General features: G+C 44.5%; 1 protein-coding gene across 6 annotated transcripts; it reads left to right on the forward strand.

Moving 5' to 3' along the window:
• Positions 1-18,990, forward strand: C8A (complement C8 alpha chain). Of its 6 annotated transcripts, none has more exons than XM_035537672.1 (12): positions 1-252; positions 2,288-2,384; positions 3,309-3,453; positions 4,363-4,507; positions 6,001-6,190; positions 7,688-7,888; positions 9,136-9,376; positions 13,346-13,474; positions 14,248-14,405; positions 16,502-16,724; positions 18,240-18,412; positions 18,800-18,988. In XM_035537672.1, exons 1-11 carry the CDS (start codon positions 134-136, stop codon positions 18,389-18,391), a joined length of 1,800 nt encoding a protein of 599 aa, XP_035393565.1. In that variant the 5' UTR covers positions 1-133; the 3' UTR covers positions 18,392-18,412; positions 18,800-18,988. The 6 variants fall into 6 exon arrangements, with proteins under 6 accessions (XP_035393565.1, XP_035393564.1, XP_035393563.1 ...); XM_035537671.1 differs by having other exon boundaries at positions 6-252; positions 18,779-18,988; XM_035537673.1 differs by having other exon boundaries at positions 40-252; positions 2,291-2,384; positions 18,779-18,988.
• The last annotated feature ends 566 nt before the right edge of the window (positions 18,991-19,556 follow it).

The raw sequence follows: 19,556 nt of genomic DNA on the forward strand, positions 1-19,556 counted from the left end.
TCAATGATTTACCGCAGCATGCTGGGCCGGGGGGCTCCGCGCTTCTCCCAGCAACACTGGCCCCACGGCCTGCCGAAGCCTCAAGCTTTTGCTTGTAGCTAAATAATAGCAAACGTTTACATATGGAAAAACAATGTGGTGGAGCCTGCGTCAGGTTTCTCCTTTGATTCTCGCTGTATGCTCGTTGTCTCTAACAGCACATCAGGGCACGGCTGTGGCACACGGGGAGCCGGCGGCGGCGCCTTCCCAGAGGTAAGTCTGCTTCCACCCATCTCTACGTACAGAAACTGCGGGCCAGTCAGTCAGCCCATCAATTTCGTCTTGACTTGAGGCATGTGCACACTGTGCTCTCTGTAAACAGCTTCCAGAAAAAAAAAAATGTTGGCCGTTATCCAAGTCCAAGCGAGGAATCATAATTCCTTCTTATATGAACGGTTTGCACAATGGGTTTTCTTTCACAGATGACTATTAAGCCTGCTTAAATGTCTTTACCAAAATCACCATATTATTTTGGGGCATTTGGAGTGAATTCCTTATACAGGAAGACTTACAAAGAAATATTTTTCATATTCATTCTCATAATAATTATTTTGCATTTGACAATTAACAAGTGCATGTACACAACCCAATTTTCAATCCAAGCCAGAAGCATGTACCTCTATTTTTTTTCTCTAAACAATATTATTAACCTATACAAGCGTCATTTGAGCTTTAAAGGAAGGGGATATACAAGTTATTTTTTTCTAAAGCTACAGTGTCATGATAGAAGAGTTGTTTTTTTGTTTGTTTGTTTCTTTTTCCTACAGTTATTAATTTCAGGCTTGTTGTAAAAGCAAATGTGATTTAGAAGGATCAAGAAAAGGTATCACTGATAATTGGAACGTGAAGACAAGGAGAAGGCAGAAGGGAAAAAAAATCATGGTAGTGATACACTTAATTATGAAGGCTTACTCTGATAATCTCTTTTGAAAATGAACAAAGACGAGATTTTTGATGTTTGATGAACTTATCAAACAAGGCAGAATAATGAAGAGGTAAACATGAAATCCAGTCGAAGGTGAGCCAATTAAGTGCTTGGTGAAGTGCTGAAGGACACGGCCCACAAAACCTCCTGTCAGAGCCAGGAGGGATCGGTACAGGTGCCTCCTCCAGTGCCGTGTGTGTCTGCAGGATCCCGCTGTTCTCCTGGCAGGTGATGAGTGCCCACGGGCTCCCTGCCCGAGCCGCTGTGCCTCTCGTCTGGTGGCCTTGCTGATGAATGCCCAGTGTGCTCCCTACCTCCGCTAATTATCGGGATTTTTCTTTGGGCTGCAGTCTTGTAAGTAAAACAGACTGCTCATTAGTTAATTGCCAAAATAATGATGATAATGTTTTGGCTTGGAATAACCCCTTAAAATGCTTTGAAGGCTGTGGCAACTGGAGAGTCATTTCTTTATGCCAGAGACTGCTCCTCAAGACAAAGAAATGTGTAAAAATGAAGGTTGTAGGAGTGGGGACAGAAACACAGGTATCATAATGGCAGGGCTGGGTGGCAAGACAAGTATTTGCTTGCTATTGTACAGTGATATTCAATGTATGTGCAGAAACCACTGTGATACACAGCTCTTGCCATTTTCTGTTTTTTGTACTTTTTTTTAAACATTTCCCCCTTCACAGAATCTAGGTATTTCCTTTTAGAAATAGTCAGCCAATGAATCCTCGTGGTCAGCACAGCCTTGTGGCTTGCCGCTCAGCACCATTGGTGCATCCATTCCCACTACCATGTGCATGGGCATCAAACCCTGCCTGAAAAAATACTGATAAGTTCAGAATGGTGTAAAAAAAGTGAAATTGATTGATTTCAAACCAGGTGACAAACATCACTAACCCTGGAGTTTGTGGCGTGCTCCTGACAAGAAAGCCCCAAAGAAGCTTTTCTTTAAAATGTGAATTTTCTGGACATTCCTTCTGTCTCTCAGTGTGTTTGGCCTCTCATGTATGATGTACACAATTTTATTGCAATCTGCCTGATGGAAAGGGCTAGGATCTCCCAGGAGAGCAGGAAACCAGAGGCAAAATGCTCAGGTCCTACACCTGCTGCCCCAGACCACATTTTGAGGGTGGACTTCTTGGACAGGGCGGCTGGGGTAAGACGGCCACCCCTGCTAAGGGTCTGCCCTGGCTTCCGTTTCCTACAAAACAGATTCCTAATAGAAGAAAACACAGAGATCATTTTCTCCCTGCTGGCCTCCAACCCTTCTTAAAGCACAGCTTCAAAGCCCTTAGACCACTCTCTTCTTCTCCTCAGAAGAAGCAGCAGAGATGTTAATTCCCCAGCTCCTGTCAACTGTCAGCTGAGCCAGTGGTCAGCGTGGACTGATTGCTTTCCTTGCCAAGGGAAAAAAGTAAGGCTCCACCGTTATGTATTCATTTATCTTCAGATGTGTCTGCAACGAGGATGTACACACATTAATTATATATATTATACATATTCATCATTCTGAAGCACCCCGTAAACTCATCCAAATATGATGGAGGTGCTCCTCTCGTAGAGAGGCTCTTACTTTCCCTGGTGTAAACGGAATAAATTTGTTTAAGGCAGCAGAGCTGCAAAACACAAAATCAAGGCAAAAGGTGGAAGAATCAGGCCAGAATACTTGGCCAAGACTTCCCTTTTCAAATTCAGATTTAATTAAGTATCCCCTGATTCTTAATTTAAATATTCTAATGAAAAGAAATTAAAAGCAACCTTCATTCATCAGCTCCTGTTCTCAATTTTCGATATAATTTCAGGTCTTCATAATTCAAGAATTTATTTTCAAATACCTGACATAATTTTGCTTTCTACTTAGTTTATATCCCTGTATTTTTGTTCCTGTGCTTATAATCAGTAAACGATTTGGCTGTTCTCTTTTTTTTTTTTTTTTTTTTCCTGGTTTAAAGAGCAGCAATCCTCATTAATAATCCATCAGAAATGTTTCAGGATCAGTGTTGCAATTAGTGTCTATGTCCATCTGAACCCATTACATCCCAGTACAAAATGTGCGATCAGAAAAATTCTTTATTGCTTCCGAGGTATAAAATAAGGAAGAGATTTTAAAACAGTCATTTCAGTCCCCCCCAAAATTCGTTTGTTTGAACTTCGGGCAGTTCTCCTGAGCTCCCACCTCTCTGCTGATTCTCCTCCACTTATGCACAAGGCTATGTGTATGAGGACTGCACAGATAAATAACATTTCGGGTAAAAGCTATAGATATAATTGCGTTACGGCCCATGGAGGTAATGCTGACGGGGACACGAATTAGGTGTTTCTCTCTTGTATGACCCAGCACCGGTACCGGACGCTGGTGCAGCCCGCGGGGTTTGCAGGGCAGCGCTGCGTGGGGGACCTCTGGGATGAGCAAGCTTGCCATGCTGGGGAGACCTGCACCGGGGCCCCCAGCTGCGGGAAGGACTTTCGGTGCGAGGAGACTGGTGAGTGAATGGGGCTCAAACTCCCAGTTCGGGTGGGTAGACCGAGGGGAAATGGGTCAGACATTGGGGGGACAGAATGACATTTGCCGTAGGTAGATCTTTGCCAAAATGCATTCAGGCTGGCCAGCAGGATGGTGAAACAGTGCAAGGAAAAATATGAGATTTCCCCATCTTTGGGGGTTTTCCACTTTTACGGAAGTCCTTCCATGTTACACTTCGATTTGGAGAGAAAAGAAGGCATGCGTGACATGGAAAAGGTTAATTTTTCAGTGGAATAAAGATTCTAGAAATATTCTGCTCCAACAGCCGTGCTGTGTGCTCACATCCCCCTCCATGGGCACCAGCGCTCCCCCAACACACACTTCCTCTCCCTGAGAAAAACACAGCTCAGTCCTGAACCCAACCAGCAATCTGTTGGGGTGAATTACTTATTTTTAGCCATTCCCAGCTCTGAGGACTGGGATATGATACGGCTGTTCTCGGGACGTTTGACTCACCTTGGCAGATCTTTGCTTTTGCATGAGTGGCTTGAGTTCCCACCTTGAGCATGTAATGAAAATCCTAATGAAATTTGGCAATGCACAGCAGCTCTGGGGGCAGCTCCTCAGCTGGAGCATTTCATCGCTGCTCCACCACTTCCCTCCATGACTGCCATGTCAGGGCTTTCTCCTCACCCCCAGAAATTAAAAAAAAATAAAAAATAAATAAAGTCCTTTCAGGTTGTGATTCCTGCAAACATCTGTCCTTGCGCTACGATTATTGCAATAAGCTCCTGATGGAGCAGTGCAGCGTCCAACACACAGCATGGCTTCCTGTGGCACTGGAATACGTGTGCAGAGCAGCAAAATCAGGCTGCCAAAAAATTTTCCTGAAGGTGGCCAAGGGATCTCCTGTCCCTGTGCATTCTAGGTCGCTGTATTAAACGACATCTCGTGTGCAACGGCGAGACAGACTGCAGAGATGGGTCTGATGAGAATAACTGTGAGGATGAAGATATTGAAAGCCCCTGTGAAGACCTGTACCCAATCCCAGGGTCTGAAAAAGCAGCACAGGGGTGAGTAATTAATCAATAGCTGCTACTCTAGCAATCAAAGCAGGAGTAAGGTTTTCATATTTCTCCTCCTTAGTAAGAACAGTGCTCCATGAACTGATACCATGCTGTGCAAAACCCAAAGGAGAGTGACTGTCCCACACAGCCATGGGTAGCTATGACAGAGGCTGGAGGTCTTGGCCCAGCTTTTATTTCAAATTCTTCTCAGATTTACTGCCTGACCTTGACCTCTCTCAGCCACTCGGTACTTGTGAGTGTACTCTTTGTGCTCATGTAACAATATATCTCAGTTCTCTGTGTACTTTCCATAGCTGATGGAAGCAAATATTAAAGGAAATAGTAGGTCTTGGAGGTGCAGCATTCTGGTGGCTTCCATTTTTATTGAGAATATTTGACTCCAGGATTTAGGAATTTGGAGCATAGATTGAGGGCAGAGAGCCTGAGCACCAAATGGAAATAAGCTGAAGTATTTCTATGCATGAAAAGGTTTTAGGCCATTCAGCTTCCAATTTTGATTATGCAATATAGAAAAGAAGTCTCTGGAATGAATTTAAAGGCAAATTTCCTATTGTGAAATTTTTGTTTTAAATCCTGTGTCTTAACACAACTGCTTAGTTTCATTCGGAGAGCATGAGCTACAGTATGACAATGTAACCAGTCATCGGATAATTCTCCCATCCAACACTCTCCTGAGTCAATGAGATAAATGCATCTCTGGCCCAGGAAAAGTCCATCAAAAGTTTTTCAAGGCATCTATTAATTTGCAGTCAGCACCGCATTTAATACTGCTCTCTGATTTGTTTTCTCCACAGAACACACAAAAGCAGTAGCATTTACTATCCTGGTCTTAAAGATGATTCCCTGTTGTGAGGAGCAATGCTGCTGTCTAGTTTGAATAATGTTTTCATTTTGAGTCATCAAATTACAGGGAATATTAAGTAACAGGCGGGATTTGGGAGGGCAGCAGCTGTGATGGCTGGAAAGCAGGAGGAAAAAGGCGTAAGGAAATAATAAGCGTGACTTGGCAAAACAGGAGGCTTCAAGTCTAGGGAGGGTGCTAACTCCACTGAGAAATGAGACCGCTATCAAAAGGAAGGAGATGAAATTAAGATAGGAAACAATTACAGAGACTGCCAGGAAACCTTTTGTGGCAGGGAGATGCATCAGGCTGCAAAAGCTTAGGCTGGGACTGGAGAAATCCCAGTGCTGTCGGACTTTCACAACTGGGCTCATGGGGATGGACTGGACAATTTAACCGACTTCTTCTTTTTCTAGGATCTGAGTCTGAACTAATGCCTTCTGTTAGCTTTGGGAAGGAGACAGCAAAGAGAGAGCAGACCCAAACCTCAGGTTACAGTTGCTATCCCAGTTCCAAGCCAGAGACCTGAGTATAGATTACGTGCAGTGCTGTAGTGTCAGGAGAACAAAAATGGGGACAGTGTCTGTTGGGGAAAAAAAAACACAGGATAACTTTCCGAGTGTTATTTCTTTCAAAGATACAACATCCTAACACAGGAGGAGAAGCAGTATGTGTATGATCCTAATTTTTGGGGGGGGCATTGCGAGTCCGTCTACAATGGGGAGTGGCGGGAGCTGAAGTACGACGTTGCCTGCGAACGCCTCTACTACAGGGATGACGAGAAGTATTTCCGCAAGCCTTACAACTTCCACGTGTACCAGTTCCTAGTGAGTACCTTGGGTGGTCAAATTCGGCAATGTTTTCCCAGCTAAGGGCCCGACTTGTTATAAAGGTATTGTGCACATTTTATCGGGGGAGAATTCACTACGTGTTGTCTTTCAAGGCACCTTCCTCCGGCTGTCCCCAAGACAACAGGCAATCGGTGATATAAATGCAGTTTTATGGCACATCAAGGCACTAACGTGCTTTATCACCCAGGCATCCCCACTGCTTATTCTGGCCTAGTCAGAGCGAAGATAAATGTTTTTTTACTAAATTCTGCTATTAATGAGCTGTAGAGCTTGCGCGAGCCACTTGCCTCTCCAGGGATGAAATTGGCCATGTGTAAAATAGGAACAATGCTACCAGTTCAATCTTTGGAAGCATTTAAGTCTACGGCATGGCTACAAGGGACATAAATCTGAATTCTGAGTGAGACAAAGATTCCGAAAGCCATCACAACATGTATCACAATGCCTGTGTGCTTTGGGGTGACATCTGACTTTGGATGTTGGAAACTGAACCTATTAGAGGGGGGACTTAAGCTGGGTGTCCCGTGTCGTAAATAGGTGCTGTTAAGCATCTGTCATGCTTTTTGCAATGGATGAATGAAATAAATATTATTCCAAGGCAATATTACAGCCAAAAGCCCAATGCAATAGACTCTCCCCACAGGCAGAATCCCCTTAAGTTCTCAGTTGAACCCAGACAGACCCACCACACCAACAATGTTTTCTTCCCGCTTTTACCTGTGACTGCTAGTGGAAGCACACCTGCACCACGGACACATGGGGAGGGATGTTCAAGAATGTCTCACATCTAGGCTGATTTTGGAGTTTGTACCTGCCTGGGTCTAGGAAGACACTCATGACCACGTGAGATGCCATTTTTCAGTGTTGGAAATTTATCTGGCTTTTTATAGAGATGGCAAATGGCACAGCCCAGCCTCGGCAAGGCTGCTAAATTCCACGTGCTGGCAAAGCAGAGCTGTCAAAGGAAAGGTCACTTCTCTAAAACAGGCAGAACAATGTTTATTTTCTGATGTTGCCCTCGTAAGTGGCTGGATCACTGCTGCTGACTTTTTTTCCTAATAAATTCATCCAGAAGCAGGCAGGAGTGGAAAAAAAAACACTCGAAATAGTCAGGATTTGGCAGAGTTGCAGGGAACTGGAAGGAAGGCTTTATAATGGGAAGTGTCAAGGTAGCTTACTAGACACTGTTACCAGACCTGCCCGTAATGGCATTGCTTTCTGGGGCTAAACACAAACCTTTCCCCTGTCTGGAGACAGATGACATAAAATGCATGGCTTTATCTGCATCTCTCACATATTTCCAAATTAAATGGCTCATGACTGAATTCTTTATTCTGTGTTCATTGAAGTCAGTGTTGGCGCCATCAGGAGCATCACTGGCTTCAATGGAGGTATGATCTGCTCCTTAAAGAAATATTGATTAAAAAGGAAGGAAAATGCCTGAAAAATTAATGTGTGCTCCTTTCACTTTAGGCTCATGCTGATTCTGGATTCTCTTTTGAGTTTTATGAAGATTCAAAAGATCTGCTTAATGCCCTTGGAAGTAGTAAAAGCAGAGGAGGCGGTTTTACCTTTGGGATTGGACCTAAATCGGTACCTGTAATGCTAAACCTTGGCTTTTCTTTATCACGTGGCAAAGGATCCCTGAAGAATTTCACAGAATACAATGCAAAGGTAAAAAAAAAAAAATCAGCGACGCGTATACTCCAATCATGTCATCTGTGCATTGCATGGTCTGGCTGTAACTTACGTCTGTTTATTCTCTTAATTGCATTTTTTAACACATAGCAATTGTACCTTAATTTGTTCGTGTAATTGCAAATGTATGATCGTTAGTAATCCTGTTTGTTGTTCTTATTACATTTTAGCAAACAGGGAGTGGGAATAAAATTGAATTACGAAGTACCACAACACATGTCATCTCACCCCATCCTGTTTCATGGCTACGTTAAGCACATAAATAAAAAATGCTTAAAGTGACGATGAGGGAGGAGGAAATATCAAGATGTTGATCAAAACAGTTGTCCTCGGGGAATGATTTCCAGTAGCAAATATATCTTGTTCCAATTAATACAAGCTGCCTTATGATAGGGAAATATGTTACTTTTGAAGAAAGGTTAAAAAACCATGATATATATATTTAAAAAAAAAGAGCTTCCATTAAAAAGGTTTATTTCTCGTGAGTTTACATCATGGAGTAGCTGTGGTGCTTTTTCCCATCTAATAACATGAACACTGGTATTTCCCACATATACCATTCCTTGTCTTCTCTTCTCTCTTGGCTGCTGACAGCAAACAATACAGAATAATTACTTTGATGGTGTTCCGAGTTGAAATGCCCTTAAAAGCTGTTTGAAATTGGCACCATTAGAGTATTTACTGTGCACTTGTCTAGACTCACACGACATTTGCAGCTGAACAATGGTCAATTATTGGAGGAATCATTTAAGGGGCTGGTCCTGTTGCCCTGGCACCTTGCCTGGGGCAATGGCCAGTCTAGAGGAGAAGCCACTGAGCTGGTGGTAGAACAAGGAAATCCTCCTGGGTCAGCACCTTCCCAGCCAGGGAATCCCCCCGCTGCTTTGTCCCACATCACTGGTCAAGGCTGTCAAAATCGATAATAAATAAATAAATAAATAAATAAAAGGCATAAGAAGCATGGAAACAAAAACCAGAAATAGCAGAAATTTGCACACCAATAAAAAAACCCAAAGCACCCACACCATGACTCTGCCCTCCACCTCACACATTAGAAAGAGACATTGAAAAAAAATTGCCACTGATTTCTTTTAAAGTTGGCCTGCTTTTCAAGCCCTTAACCTACAGTGACTGTTACAGATTCAGGCTTTCCTCTGCAAACCAGACTAGAAATTACTTTTTTTTTTCTTCAGTGAATATTGATTGGCAGTCTTTGCCCACAGGAGGTTGGATTCATTAGAGCTGTGACCAAGGTGCAGACAGCCCGTTTCAAGATGAGAAGGAACAACATCATTTTGGATGAAGACATGCTCCTCTCCCTGCAAGAGCTTCCAGATGCATACAACTATGGCATGTATGCCAAATTCATTGATGACTACGGTACCCATTTCATGACATCCGGCACTATGGGAGGTGTCTTTGAGTACATCCTTGTTGTTAACAAAGAGGAAATGAGACGAAAAGGTTAGAATAATGCACAAAATTCTCTGCTCACAACTTTCTGCTCTAAACCAGGCATTTCCCACCTGGAGACCATGGAGTGGGTCCAGCCCACCTGAATAATTCATCTGGTTGCTCCCCATACCCATCATTTCCCTGGGCCCTGGGAGGGTGGATACTCATCAGCCCCTCCTTGCCAAGCTAGCTGGTATGTCCTATTACATGATAGGCACCAAAAATGCACAGTTGGCATGGGGTACAGGTATCCATGTGCTCTTTATGAGATGAACACAACTCACTGCATAGCAAGGGAGAAGCTCAAGTGTCACAAACTACTTCCTGAGCTAATTTCAGAAGAATCTGGGTAATGTTTTTGTAGTTTAGGAAGGAATCTGAATAACTTTTTCTCCCTTTCTTTCAGTGCTGTTTACTAGACTTCTCTAAACTTCTCTTATTGCTTATAATCTTTGTTCTGCCCAGCCTTATGAATGCTCAAAGATTGCAAACTCAGCCAGAGTAAAGAATAATAGCCCACTGATGTTTTAGCATCCTGGTAGTGAGAGTTTCAATTTTCTGTAAATGGAAATAACGCTTTGCACTTGGCAATACCACTGCCACTTTACTCTGGTTAGTGTCATATCTGAAGACTAACAGAGCTCTGTTAGCTCCAGTTCTCAACAAATTAGAGTGTATGAGACTGGAAAGCCATACCTCTAAATCTCAGTTATATGAAATATCCGCTCCAGATATCTGGACTACAAGAATAGCCATTACTGGAGAGCTAAAGCATAGCATTTTTCCTAATCAAAAACATAAGACGCAGAACAACAATAATACGGTACTTCAGTACACTAACCAGATTGCCAACTTTTGCAAAGATGTTGACAGTGCAATAGATCCCACGTTGCCTAAACATCATCATCCTGATCTTCTTAGGGTAACTCCACCTCGGTAACTTCAGGCTGAATGTTTATGCAAAAGATAATTGTGACCTTAGACAGCAGGTGCAAATTGCCACAGTTGATGCAAATTGCTATAATTCCATTGATTTCCATGAGTCTGCCCCAAATTCTGCCATGGACCTGCCAGTCTGAAATGGTTGGGTACCATCAGTACTAGTATAACTATACACTCCATAGTGAGTGTTAACCATGCCAGTTTTTCCTGTGAGGACCTACCAATTGAGAGAATTTTCATTAAGTCCCTGAACTACTAATGTTTGGAAACATGATGCCTCTTCAAATCATTTATTCACTTTGAAGAGTGAGTGATATAGAACAAGAATAACATCTTGGCAAGCAAGTCTTCAGGAAGCAGACTGCCAATTTCAGAGGAAGAATGCATCACGAGCATGTGGAGGGAAGCTATTTTTTTACTTTATCTTGTGCTTGTTGTGTATCTGAGGAGATTTACTGCTACAACATGCCCTCTTTTAGGAAAGAAGGATGCTGAAATTCAGCAAAAGACAAAAACGTGCCCCAGTAGAGATGTAATTTTCCTTCTAATGTAGCACATTTGTGTAATTTTCATCTAACTCAGACTCTGCTAGAAAGTCCACATTTGTCAAGTCAAAAAAAAAAATGTCTTTCCATTGGTGATCACCACCATGCTTGAAGGCTGTATTTGCAAGAGGATTAGCCACGTCCCCTGAGGGATGGTCAGGATCAGGGTGTACGTGCTCAAGTCTTGCAAACAAGAGCTTCAGAAAATGAGCTGGAAGCTCTGCAGATGCCTGGAGACTTTCTGCTGAGCCCCTGGAGGGCTGAGCACCACAGCACCAGCTTCAGATCCACCCATGCATCCTGAGAGCCCACCTAGCCCAGGAGGCTACGTGTTAAATGCTTCGGAAGAGAAAATGCTCCTTCATTTATTTTTATTTTTATTTTTATTTTTTATTTTATTTATTTATTATTATTATTTATATTTTTTATTTTTCCCTAGACTGATGACTAAGCCAGTAGTGTTCAGGAAATAAAGTCCCCAGGATGAGTCCTCTCTAAGTGAAAGATACCTGGGGGGCCACTGAGCATCCAGCTAGGCACAGGCATGAGCTGGACTTTAAGCACATAAAAAACCCTTGATTTTGAAAATGAAGTCACCTTCTGGGTTTAGACACCCAGGAAGAGACCACAACCCACTTGTGCAGAGTTTAGGATGGCAGTTCTGCAGCCAGACCTGTTTCTAGCTTTCAGGCTGCAAGGGCTTCTATGGATGTGGTCATGAGTGAAATAAATACATATGTCAGAACGAGGTCCCTTGTTGCTCTGCCATCAATATTTTTCATTACTTGTTTTTAAAATAGATTGTTATGGTTCTATTATTTAGCAGAAAACAGTATAATGTGTTCACACATTACAAGAACATTTATGGGAGAAACATTATGCTCAGAGTAAATTAGAAAGAGTCTTTCATATATTCTGATTAATTCAAAATGCAGCAGTAAATCTTATCACTTGAGCACATTCAACTATCGCAAATTATATCTTATAAAAAACTATCAGGGCTCCCCCCTCAAGTGCCAATATTTTCTATGACCACCCTTTTGCAGTGATAACCACTTTTCATTTATCAAGATCTGATCTTGCTGCAACCAATAGCAAATTGTATTGACAGACCCTTGCTGAACATAATTACTCAACAGGAACCATGGCAAATCAATTAATCAGGGTGTTCCTCAAGTTTAATTTTATGGCATTCCAACACCAAGATGAGCAATCACTCATGGTGCTTTGGGTGAATGAACTTTACCCACTGCATTTACAACTGTTGAACAGCTTACTACGAGTAATTGAGTGCTACACATTTAATCTTCCTCAAGGGGCCCGTTTTGCAATGGGATGTAATTTCCCATGAAGTCTCGAGCATGCTTCAGGTCCCACCACTTTGGCTCCAGGACTTGGAGTCCCTTTCCTGGGACACTGAGCACCTTCTCCAAGCCAATGAGCAGCCCCGTGCCCACACGGCTCCAGCTGGCCCCTCCCGCAGAGCAGGACCTACAGGAGCTAATTAAGATCAGGGTCTTAAATATGAGCAAGATTAGGCGCTGATCCCTGGTACTGGGTGAGGCAGTGCAGCTCGGCACTCCGGGTCCAGCCTTGATCATTAAACTGCTAAGCCACGATGCACAAATCCTGCTGACCTCTGTGCCTCCCTTCCAACAGGGTGGTATTGATCGCCGGGCTGCTTTGTAAATCACTTTAAGATCCTCTGACAAAAAGAGCAACGCGAAAGTTACCTATTACTTACAATACCTGTATTTACTGAAATCAATGGATTTTTTAACTATTCCAGAAGATGGCCTTATATTTGCAGGAGGCTGAAGTGTGTACAAAGAAAAACAAAAAAACAGGCTGTGTGAAATAGGCGCATTGCTTACCTCGGTGAAGCCACCTCATTAGCTCGCTTCTCCCCTCTGCAGTCACTTCATGGGTCTCCAGTTACAAATTTGGGTGATGTATGCGGCAGTGCTGGTGGCAGCAGCACAGCACCGTGCTGCAGGGCTTTGCAGCTCCCAGCACACAGCTTTTGCAGGTTGCTTCTTGAAGATGCTACTTAAACCACTAATACACAGGTCAAACCCTCAGATTAGGAAATTAGCTAGGATCTGTTGATTTCAACTGCTGTTCCCAGCTTTAGTTATGAGTTAGTGTGTGAAAATGTTTTTATTTTTAAATAAATAGGCTGAACAATGAAATACATGCTTGAAACCATGTGTTAAGGTATTCGGTTTCTTATAATACTTTCTGAGGAAACCACTTTATGTCAAGGAAGTTTCCCTATTCACTTGTGCAGTAGGCCCAACATACCCCAAAAAAAGTTTGGCTTTGCCACTACAAGACTAAAGCCTGTCTTCTGCTATGGAATAATTCTTCAAGTTGCAGACCATGCAATTAGATGAATATTTTCTTAATAGACATCAAAGATATCATGAGGAAAATGAATATCATCCACTCAGTACGAGCCACTGCTTTTACTGGTCTCGTTGTTTTGCAGAAATCCGCTCTGAAGACGTCATGGCCTGTTTTGGCCTCTCAGCTGGTGTTTCGGTCAAAAAGTTTGCCATGGAAGTGGGAGCATCCGTGTCATACTCTCAATGTGATAATAAAAAACTTCTGGAAGAGGGTATGCTGGGGGGATAGGTCTGTGGCCACTGGGCCTGGGGACAGAAGTTGGGTTACACTAGGGTGTGAAAAGGGTGCTCCGGTGCCATCCTCAGACACAGCTCAGGCCCAAAGGTGGGACCAATATGTCTTCAGGGCCAAGTCCCCAGCGGTACTGGCTCCTCTTGAAAGAAACTTGAGTTACAGCATCTGAACACAAATATATGTTGCTGGGTGAATGGGTGACTGGGGAGCTCCGGTCCCTTTAGCCACCCCAGGCCAAGAGTGAGGAACCTGGGAGAAAACACTAAAACCAGGTCCGAGACTCCCCCAAGCACCCCTGGGGAATGCCCTGTGGCTCTGGTCCCTCCTGCACGTGTCCCATGTGCCACCACTCTGGACCAAACATGTTGCAGAGCCCCAGCTGGGCCCCATGGTTCCCACACTGGCCCAGAGAGGGCAACATCGGTGACGATTAAAGGAGCCAAATCTGGCCATAAAAAGAACTCAAAGAGGTTAGGAAGCCCCAGATTGTAAATCACTTTAGCCAGTGATGACCAGACACAAAGGCTGGAGCCGTGCAGGACCTTTGGGTCACAGTGTTTTAGGGCATTTGGGATGCTTAACTTGTCACCCATCGCCTTGTACAAGGCCAAGGGGGAAGCAGAGCGCCCATTGATGTGGGGAGCACAGCATCGTGCCTCTGGTAGCCCCTCTCATGAGTGATCTCACCTCAGTTTCCAGAGTAGGTGTGGAAATTGTAACTAAATATATGGGTGTAATTCAACTTTTCAGATGAGCAGAGCCACAATGCCATTGTGGAAGATATTATTCCCCGGATTAAAGGTGGAGATACTGCTAGCAGCGGAGGGCTCTTAAACAGTTGGGACGGCAACATGTATCGTCGCTGGGGAAGGTCATTAAAATACAATCCTGCTATTATTGATTTTGAGGTAAGGCTTTCTGCAGTTGAAGAAACTCTGCCGCTATAACGAATGAAAGTGTAGTCGAGCAGATCATTTCGTATTTTTATTGTGATCCCATCACAGAACAAGATTAAATGTAATGGGCCACTGATCTAGTAACCTCTTATTCATTTCACAATGGGGAGTACATCTCCCACCGACAGCATCAGCAGGGAGACAGACAAGGAGCTTAATGCTGGATTAGTGCCGAGTTAAGTTTTTGATGTGTCCCCAAGCAGCTTGCCAATGAACGGCTCTCCATAGTTGCAGCCATCCCCATTATTCTCTGTAATGCTCCTGCCTTCCTGTATAAGCAGGGGGCTCATAGGGGAGGCACCCACCCCCCCCCCAGGAAGGCTTTGCACAGATGCCCCCCCCTCCACTGCACGTGCTTCAGAGCCACAGTGGCGCTGCCTAAGCTCTGCACACCACGGTGGGTCTTGCTCTGGGTGCTTCCAGGAGTTTTTGGAGCAGGGGAGCCCACTTTCTTAGGTGGGTCCTGTCTCTCTCCATGCTCTGCTAAGAGGGTCTGTGGTGATCAAAATCAGCAAAGTTCTCTTCCTGCCTCCTATTTTATCGCATATCCCATAAAATGGGAAGGTTGCTGAAGCATCCCACAGGGCTTCGTGGTGTGAGGGAAGGCCCTCAGTCATGGCATGGACACACTGCCATGAACATCCTTCTCATCACCACTTGTGGGCACCCAGCAGGAAAGCCAGACAGTGGAAGAAAGGAGATGGGCAGGTGGAATTGGGAATGATCTGTGTTATTGTCGGGAGAAATGGGAATCTTTCTGGGCAGCGCCCTGGTGGCAGAAAGGCCAGTTAAAGTACAAGTGCTTTCAGTTACAGCTGAACGCATGCTGCAGGTTATTCACCTTTCTTCACAAGTTCCCATCAATTCTGGGCAAAGCTTATTGCAATTTTCCAGTAAACCACATGCTGATCTGTCTGTTGGCTGCTTTTGGAGCTCAGCAACCTCTGTGCAACCAGCAGCAGTTCAGGCTGCTGATAAGCGCCCACGTCCACTTCAGCCGCTCTTATCTGCAGCTCACGCTCGTTTGTTAAACAGGCCTGTGCAAATTTGTTTAAGAGCCCTTCCCAAAGCCTGGCTGGCCCTCCCCACAAATCACTCCCTATGTGCTTGTGCAATGAGGTGATGCCCAGGACTGCCCTGGGACCAGTGTCCACCAATTCCCAGCCAGGCGCACCTTGGACGTATAAATATGTCCATGCAACAGCCTGGAGCTCGCAGCTTCATTGTTCATTTTTATTACTGGCAAAACTGGAAGGGCTGAGATTTTTCAGGGAGCCATCTTCTAAACATAGTTGAATGCCTAAAACACCCCAAAGAGATACATTTTTAAAAGCAGAATGATGCCACCAGCATTGGGGCCTGTTGCCCTTCGGCTAATCCAATCGATTTGATATAATAGGTTCAAAGCAGAAGCCAGGTTACAATTACAGTTGTCCACATTGGGCTATTTTTGCTGAATGGTATACAAGAATTGCATTTTGCCACTGGAAATATTGCAAGCTTGTTTTTAAAGCTGTAGATAGCTCAGTATTATTTCACTGTAACAAAGGGTAAAACATAGGCAGGTAAAAGTCTCCGTGCTGTGCCTTTACTGGATTGTTCGCAATCTGGTCACCATCAGTGGTAGGTCAGTGTTAAGTTTTGATGATACCCACAGTCCAAAGCTCTTACCTAAATGTTTTGCTTCAAAAAGGGAAAAAGCATGAGAGAATCTCTGACATCATGGTAGCACTAAGAAACTAATCAAAAAATGGGCTTTCTGTGGTGTTTGAATTTATCATTTGCACCCACACTGAAACTCCAGAGCAAGCCAACCCTGCACAAACCCCTAAGATGGGAAGAGTTTTGGGCCAGTGGTTTCCTGCTGGGGCCTATCACTGGTAATGCATTTGTGTGATGTACATGGGGCTATCAAAGAAGACAAACTCTTTTGCTCAGCCCCGAGCTCATTCAGTGACCTCCCTGCTCCCTGACTGTGGCCTGGCAGCACCTGGGCCTATGCCTAGATGAAATCCCCAAACTCCACTTTTTGTCTCCGTCCTGCACAGCTGCAACCCATCCACGAAATTCTCCGCAGGAGCGACCTCAGCAACATGGAAACCAAGCGGCAGCACCTGAAGCGGGCTCTGGATGATTACTTGCTGGAGTTCAACGCCTGCCGCTGCGGACCGTGCCAGAACGACGGCGAGCCCATTCTGGTGGGCGACACGTGTGTCTGCCAGTGCCAGCCGGGGTACGAGGGCCATGCCTGCGAGCGGAGCAAGCGCCCAAGTAAGGCCCCGGTGTGAATGAGACTGTCACCCGGTCCCTGCTGACTGGCATGGCACATCCTGGGCATGGCGATTCCCTGGAGCACTTGGGGCATCCCGAAGTGGATGCCTGCTGCAAGGGCAGGAGTGCAAACCCCGGCAGGCAGGGAGGGAAGGGAGGCTGAAAGGGTCAGGCTACGTGGTTGGGAAGTGATGCTCCAGTGAAGTGCCACCAAAACTGATGTTCCAGTAAAAAGCTGCCAAATTGCCAGGCTTCCCCCAGATAGGGAAACATTTTAATTAGAGGAAACTATCTATCTGAGAAAAAAAAAAAGTGTCAGTCCCCAAGTGACAGGCTTTTATTTATGCTTTATTACTTTATGTTCTGTTCTAAAAAATGAAATGGGTGCCAATAAAAAGCTAACCTCAGAACACGCTCTTCTATTTCAAAAAAAATGCCAGGATTATTTCTAGACATTTGTGTCCTGATCCGTGATGATGAACATTTCCCAATATCAGCACTTGAAGCTGGCAGAAAATAAATAAATAAATAAATAAATTAATCCTGAGACCAGTTCCACCAAGCAGAGCTCCAGGCCTTCAGCTATGTGCTCTTACTTAGGGTCTCACCATTGGAAAATCAAACCTGTGATGAGCTAAGGAGTAAGAGCAGAGATGGGTAGATGGTTTATGAAACTGAACTCAAAAGCACTGGTTCAGTGGCTCCAAAGTGGGTTTCTTTTAAAAAAATCTCAAGTTCTTTGAGTTGTCTCCAAATCCAAGGAATCTGCCTGAGATGAGGCACATGGAAAGCTCAGGACCCAGACAAGCTGCTCTGAGCATTGTTGCTTTTAGCAGTGCTGGGGGGAGCTTCCAGCTTACGGGAAAGGAAACAGATTTTTAGTTTCAAGACGCATTTAAGACCAAAAGCAGTTTTGTAAAGACCGATGTTTCAGCAGACAGAAACCCCAGTGTTTCATCCAGCACTAAGTAAGAGCACACAAATCCATTTTTACTGTCTGGATTAATAAAGTGCCCAAGCCAGAAATGAAGGCCAGTTGAGTAAATAAAAAATGACAGTAAATGACAGCCATCAAGCACTCCCATCATTCAGGAGTGCCACCATGATCTATAGTATCGAACGCTCCTGACAACTCAGTCTGTCCTGTAATGAAAAAGCCTCAAAATGACCTGTCTCCAAAGGGACAGGCAGACTTTTCAGAACAGCTCCATGACAGTGACGTTAGGAGACGTTTGTCCCTTGCTTGGAGGTGGGAAAGTTAGTGCAGAGAGAGCTACCAGCGGCCCTTTGGGAAAGGGAAGTCAAATGGCAGCTCTTCAGAGGAGAGAAAGAAAGAGCTCGCAGTATATTTTATTTTTATTATTTTATTTATTTTTTTTATTTTATTTTTATTTTATTTTATTTTACTTTGTTTTACTTTATTTTATTTTATATTTTGCTTTTATATTACTTTTAAAAATTATTCTATTTTACTTTATAGTTTGGTTCAGCCTCTTACTCGATATGCTTTTCCAGGCACTGGGACGAGCGGGCGCTGGAGCTGCTGGTCGCCCTGGGCTCCCTGCCAGGCGGGCTCCAGGAGGCGCAGCCGGCAGTGCACCAACCCTGCCCCGCAGCACGGCGGGGCACCCTGCGTGGGGACGAGCGTGCAGAGCAAAGCGTGCTAAAATCAGCACTGCTCCCCAACGGTACGTGCTCGAGGTGTTTTGGTGTCTGTGCTGGGCAATAAATACGGCGGGCATAACTCTGCAACTGCATTGTGCTGGGGACGAAGCATTGCATTTACACACGTAGGGGGATGAGCTGGATTTGCTGTACAAAACCCAGCTGCTGTCCAGACAAATTGCTCAGGCTGATTGCGTGCGTGCCTGGCTGCACCCTGCTCCACCAGCGCTTTGGTTGGACAGGTCCACTGGTGTTCCCACTGAGTCCTCTGGTGTCCCCACTGGGTCAGCTGGTATCTCCAGCAGGTCCACTGGTGTCTCCACCAGGTCTGCTGGTGTCCCCATTGTGTCAACTGGTGTCCCCACTGTGTTAACTGGTGTCCCCACCAGGTCCACTGGTGTCCCCACCAGGTCACAGCCATGCTGCCAGAACACAGGAGGTGGCGGAGAACCAGCACAGGAGGCTTTGCTGCTGCATGACCGTGGGGCTCTTGCTGCTCATGAAATACATTTACTAAAACTGTTTACTTAAGTAAGCTTCACTCGCAGAAATTTTTATGTTTGCCTTTGGAAAACAAATTAAAAGCCCGCGATCCTTGCATTTTTATGCAGTTGGTATTGACATATGTACCATGAAACTTTTATAAGTTGGCACTGTCAGATTTTTAAGTCTAGCATATTGGACAGGGCTGCGTTTTCAGCAAAGCCATATGCTGATCTGTACGGGAGGAAGCTTAAGCCCAAAGACACCAAAGAGCCATTGCAAAATGCGAACTCGAACTAATGAGGAATCCTACGTAAATAAGTAAAATAATAAATAGAGAGGCTCAAATGAAACTATTCTGCAGAGGGTGTTCATGCACACGTGAAGGCTGCTCCTCTCTCAGATCAATGATGGACTGAGTATGGGCACACAGGCATTTTATCTCCCAGGCACCCAGAACCAGAGAAGATGCTCATGGGCTGCTTGATTTAAGTTTTTTTGATTTTGAATGTAAGGTGTAAATCTCAGCACAAGAATACACATGGTACTGAACTGCATCCAGAGACTGTGGCCAGAGCCTGCAGCTCAGTGCTCTTAATGAACTGCTGCAAAAACACGGGGTGGGCAGAAGGTGAGCAGCACTTCATTTCACTGTGCTTTTCACTGCAAGGAAGGAAAGGGGAA

The sequence above is a fragment of the Cygnus atratus genome, chromosome 8, assembly GCF_013377495.2.
Source record: "Cygnus atratus isolate AKBS03 ecotype Queensland, Australia chromosome 8, CAtr_DNAZoo_HiC_assembly, whole genome shotgun sequence".
Classification (NCBI taxonomy): domain Eukaryota; kingdom Metazoa; phylum Chordata; class Aves; order Anseriformes; family Anatidae; genus Cygnus; species Cygnus atratus.

Coding starts and splice junctions, on each gene's coding strand:
- C8A (XM_035537669.2), top strand. CDS start 134: ATGTGGTGGAGCCTGCGTCAGGTTTCTCCTTTGATTCTCGCTGTATGC. Junction 2,385..3,308: donor TTCCTTGCCAAGGGAAAAAA/GTAAGGCTCCAC, acceptor TGTATGACCCAG/CACCGGTACCGGACGCTGGT. Junction 7,889..9,135: donor TCACAGAATACAATGCAAAG/GTAAAAAAAAAA, acceptor CTTTGCCCACAG/GAGGTTGGATTCATTAGAGC.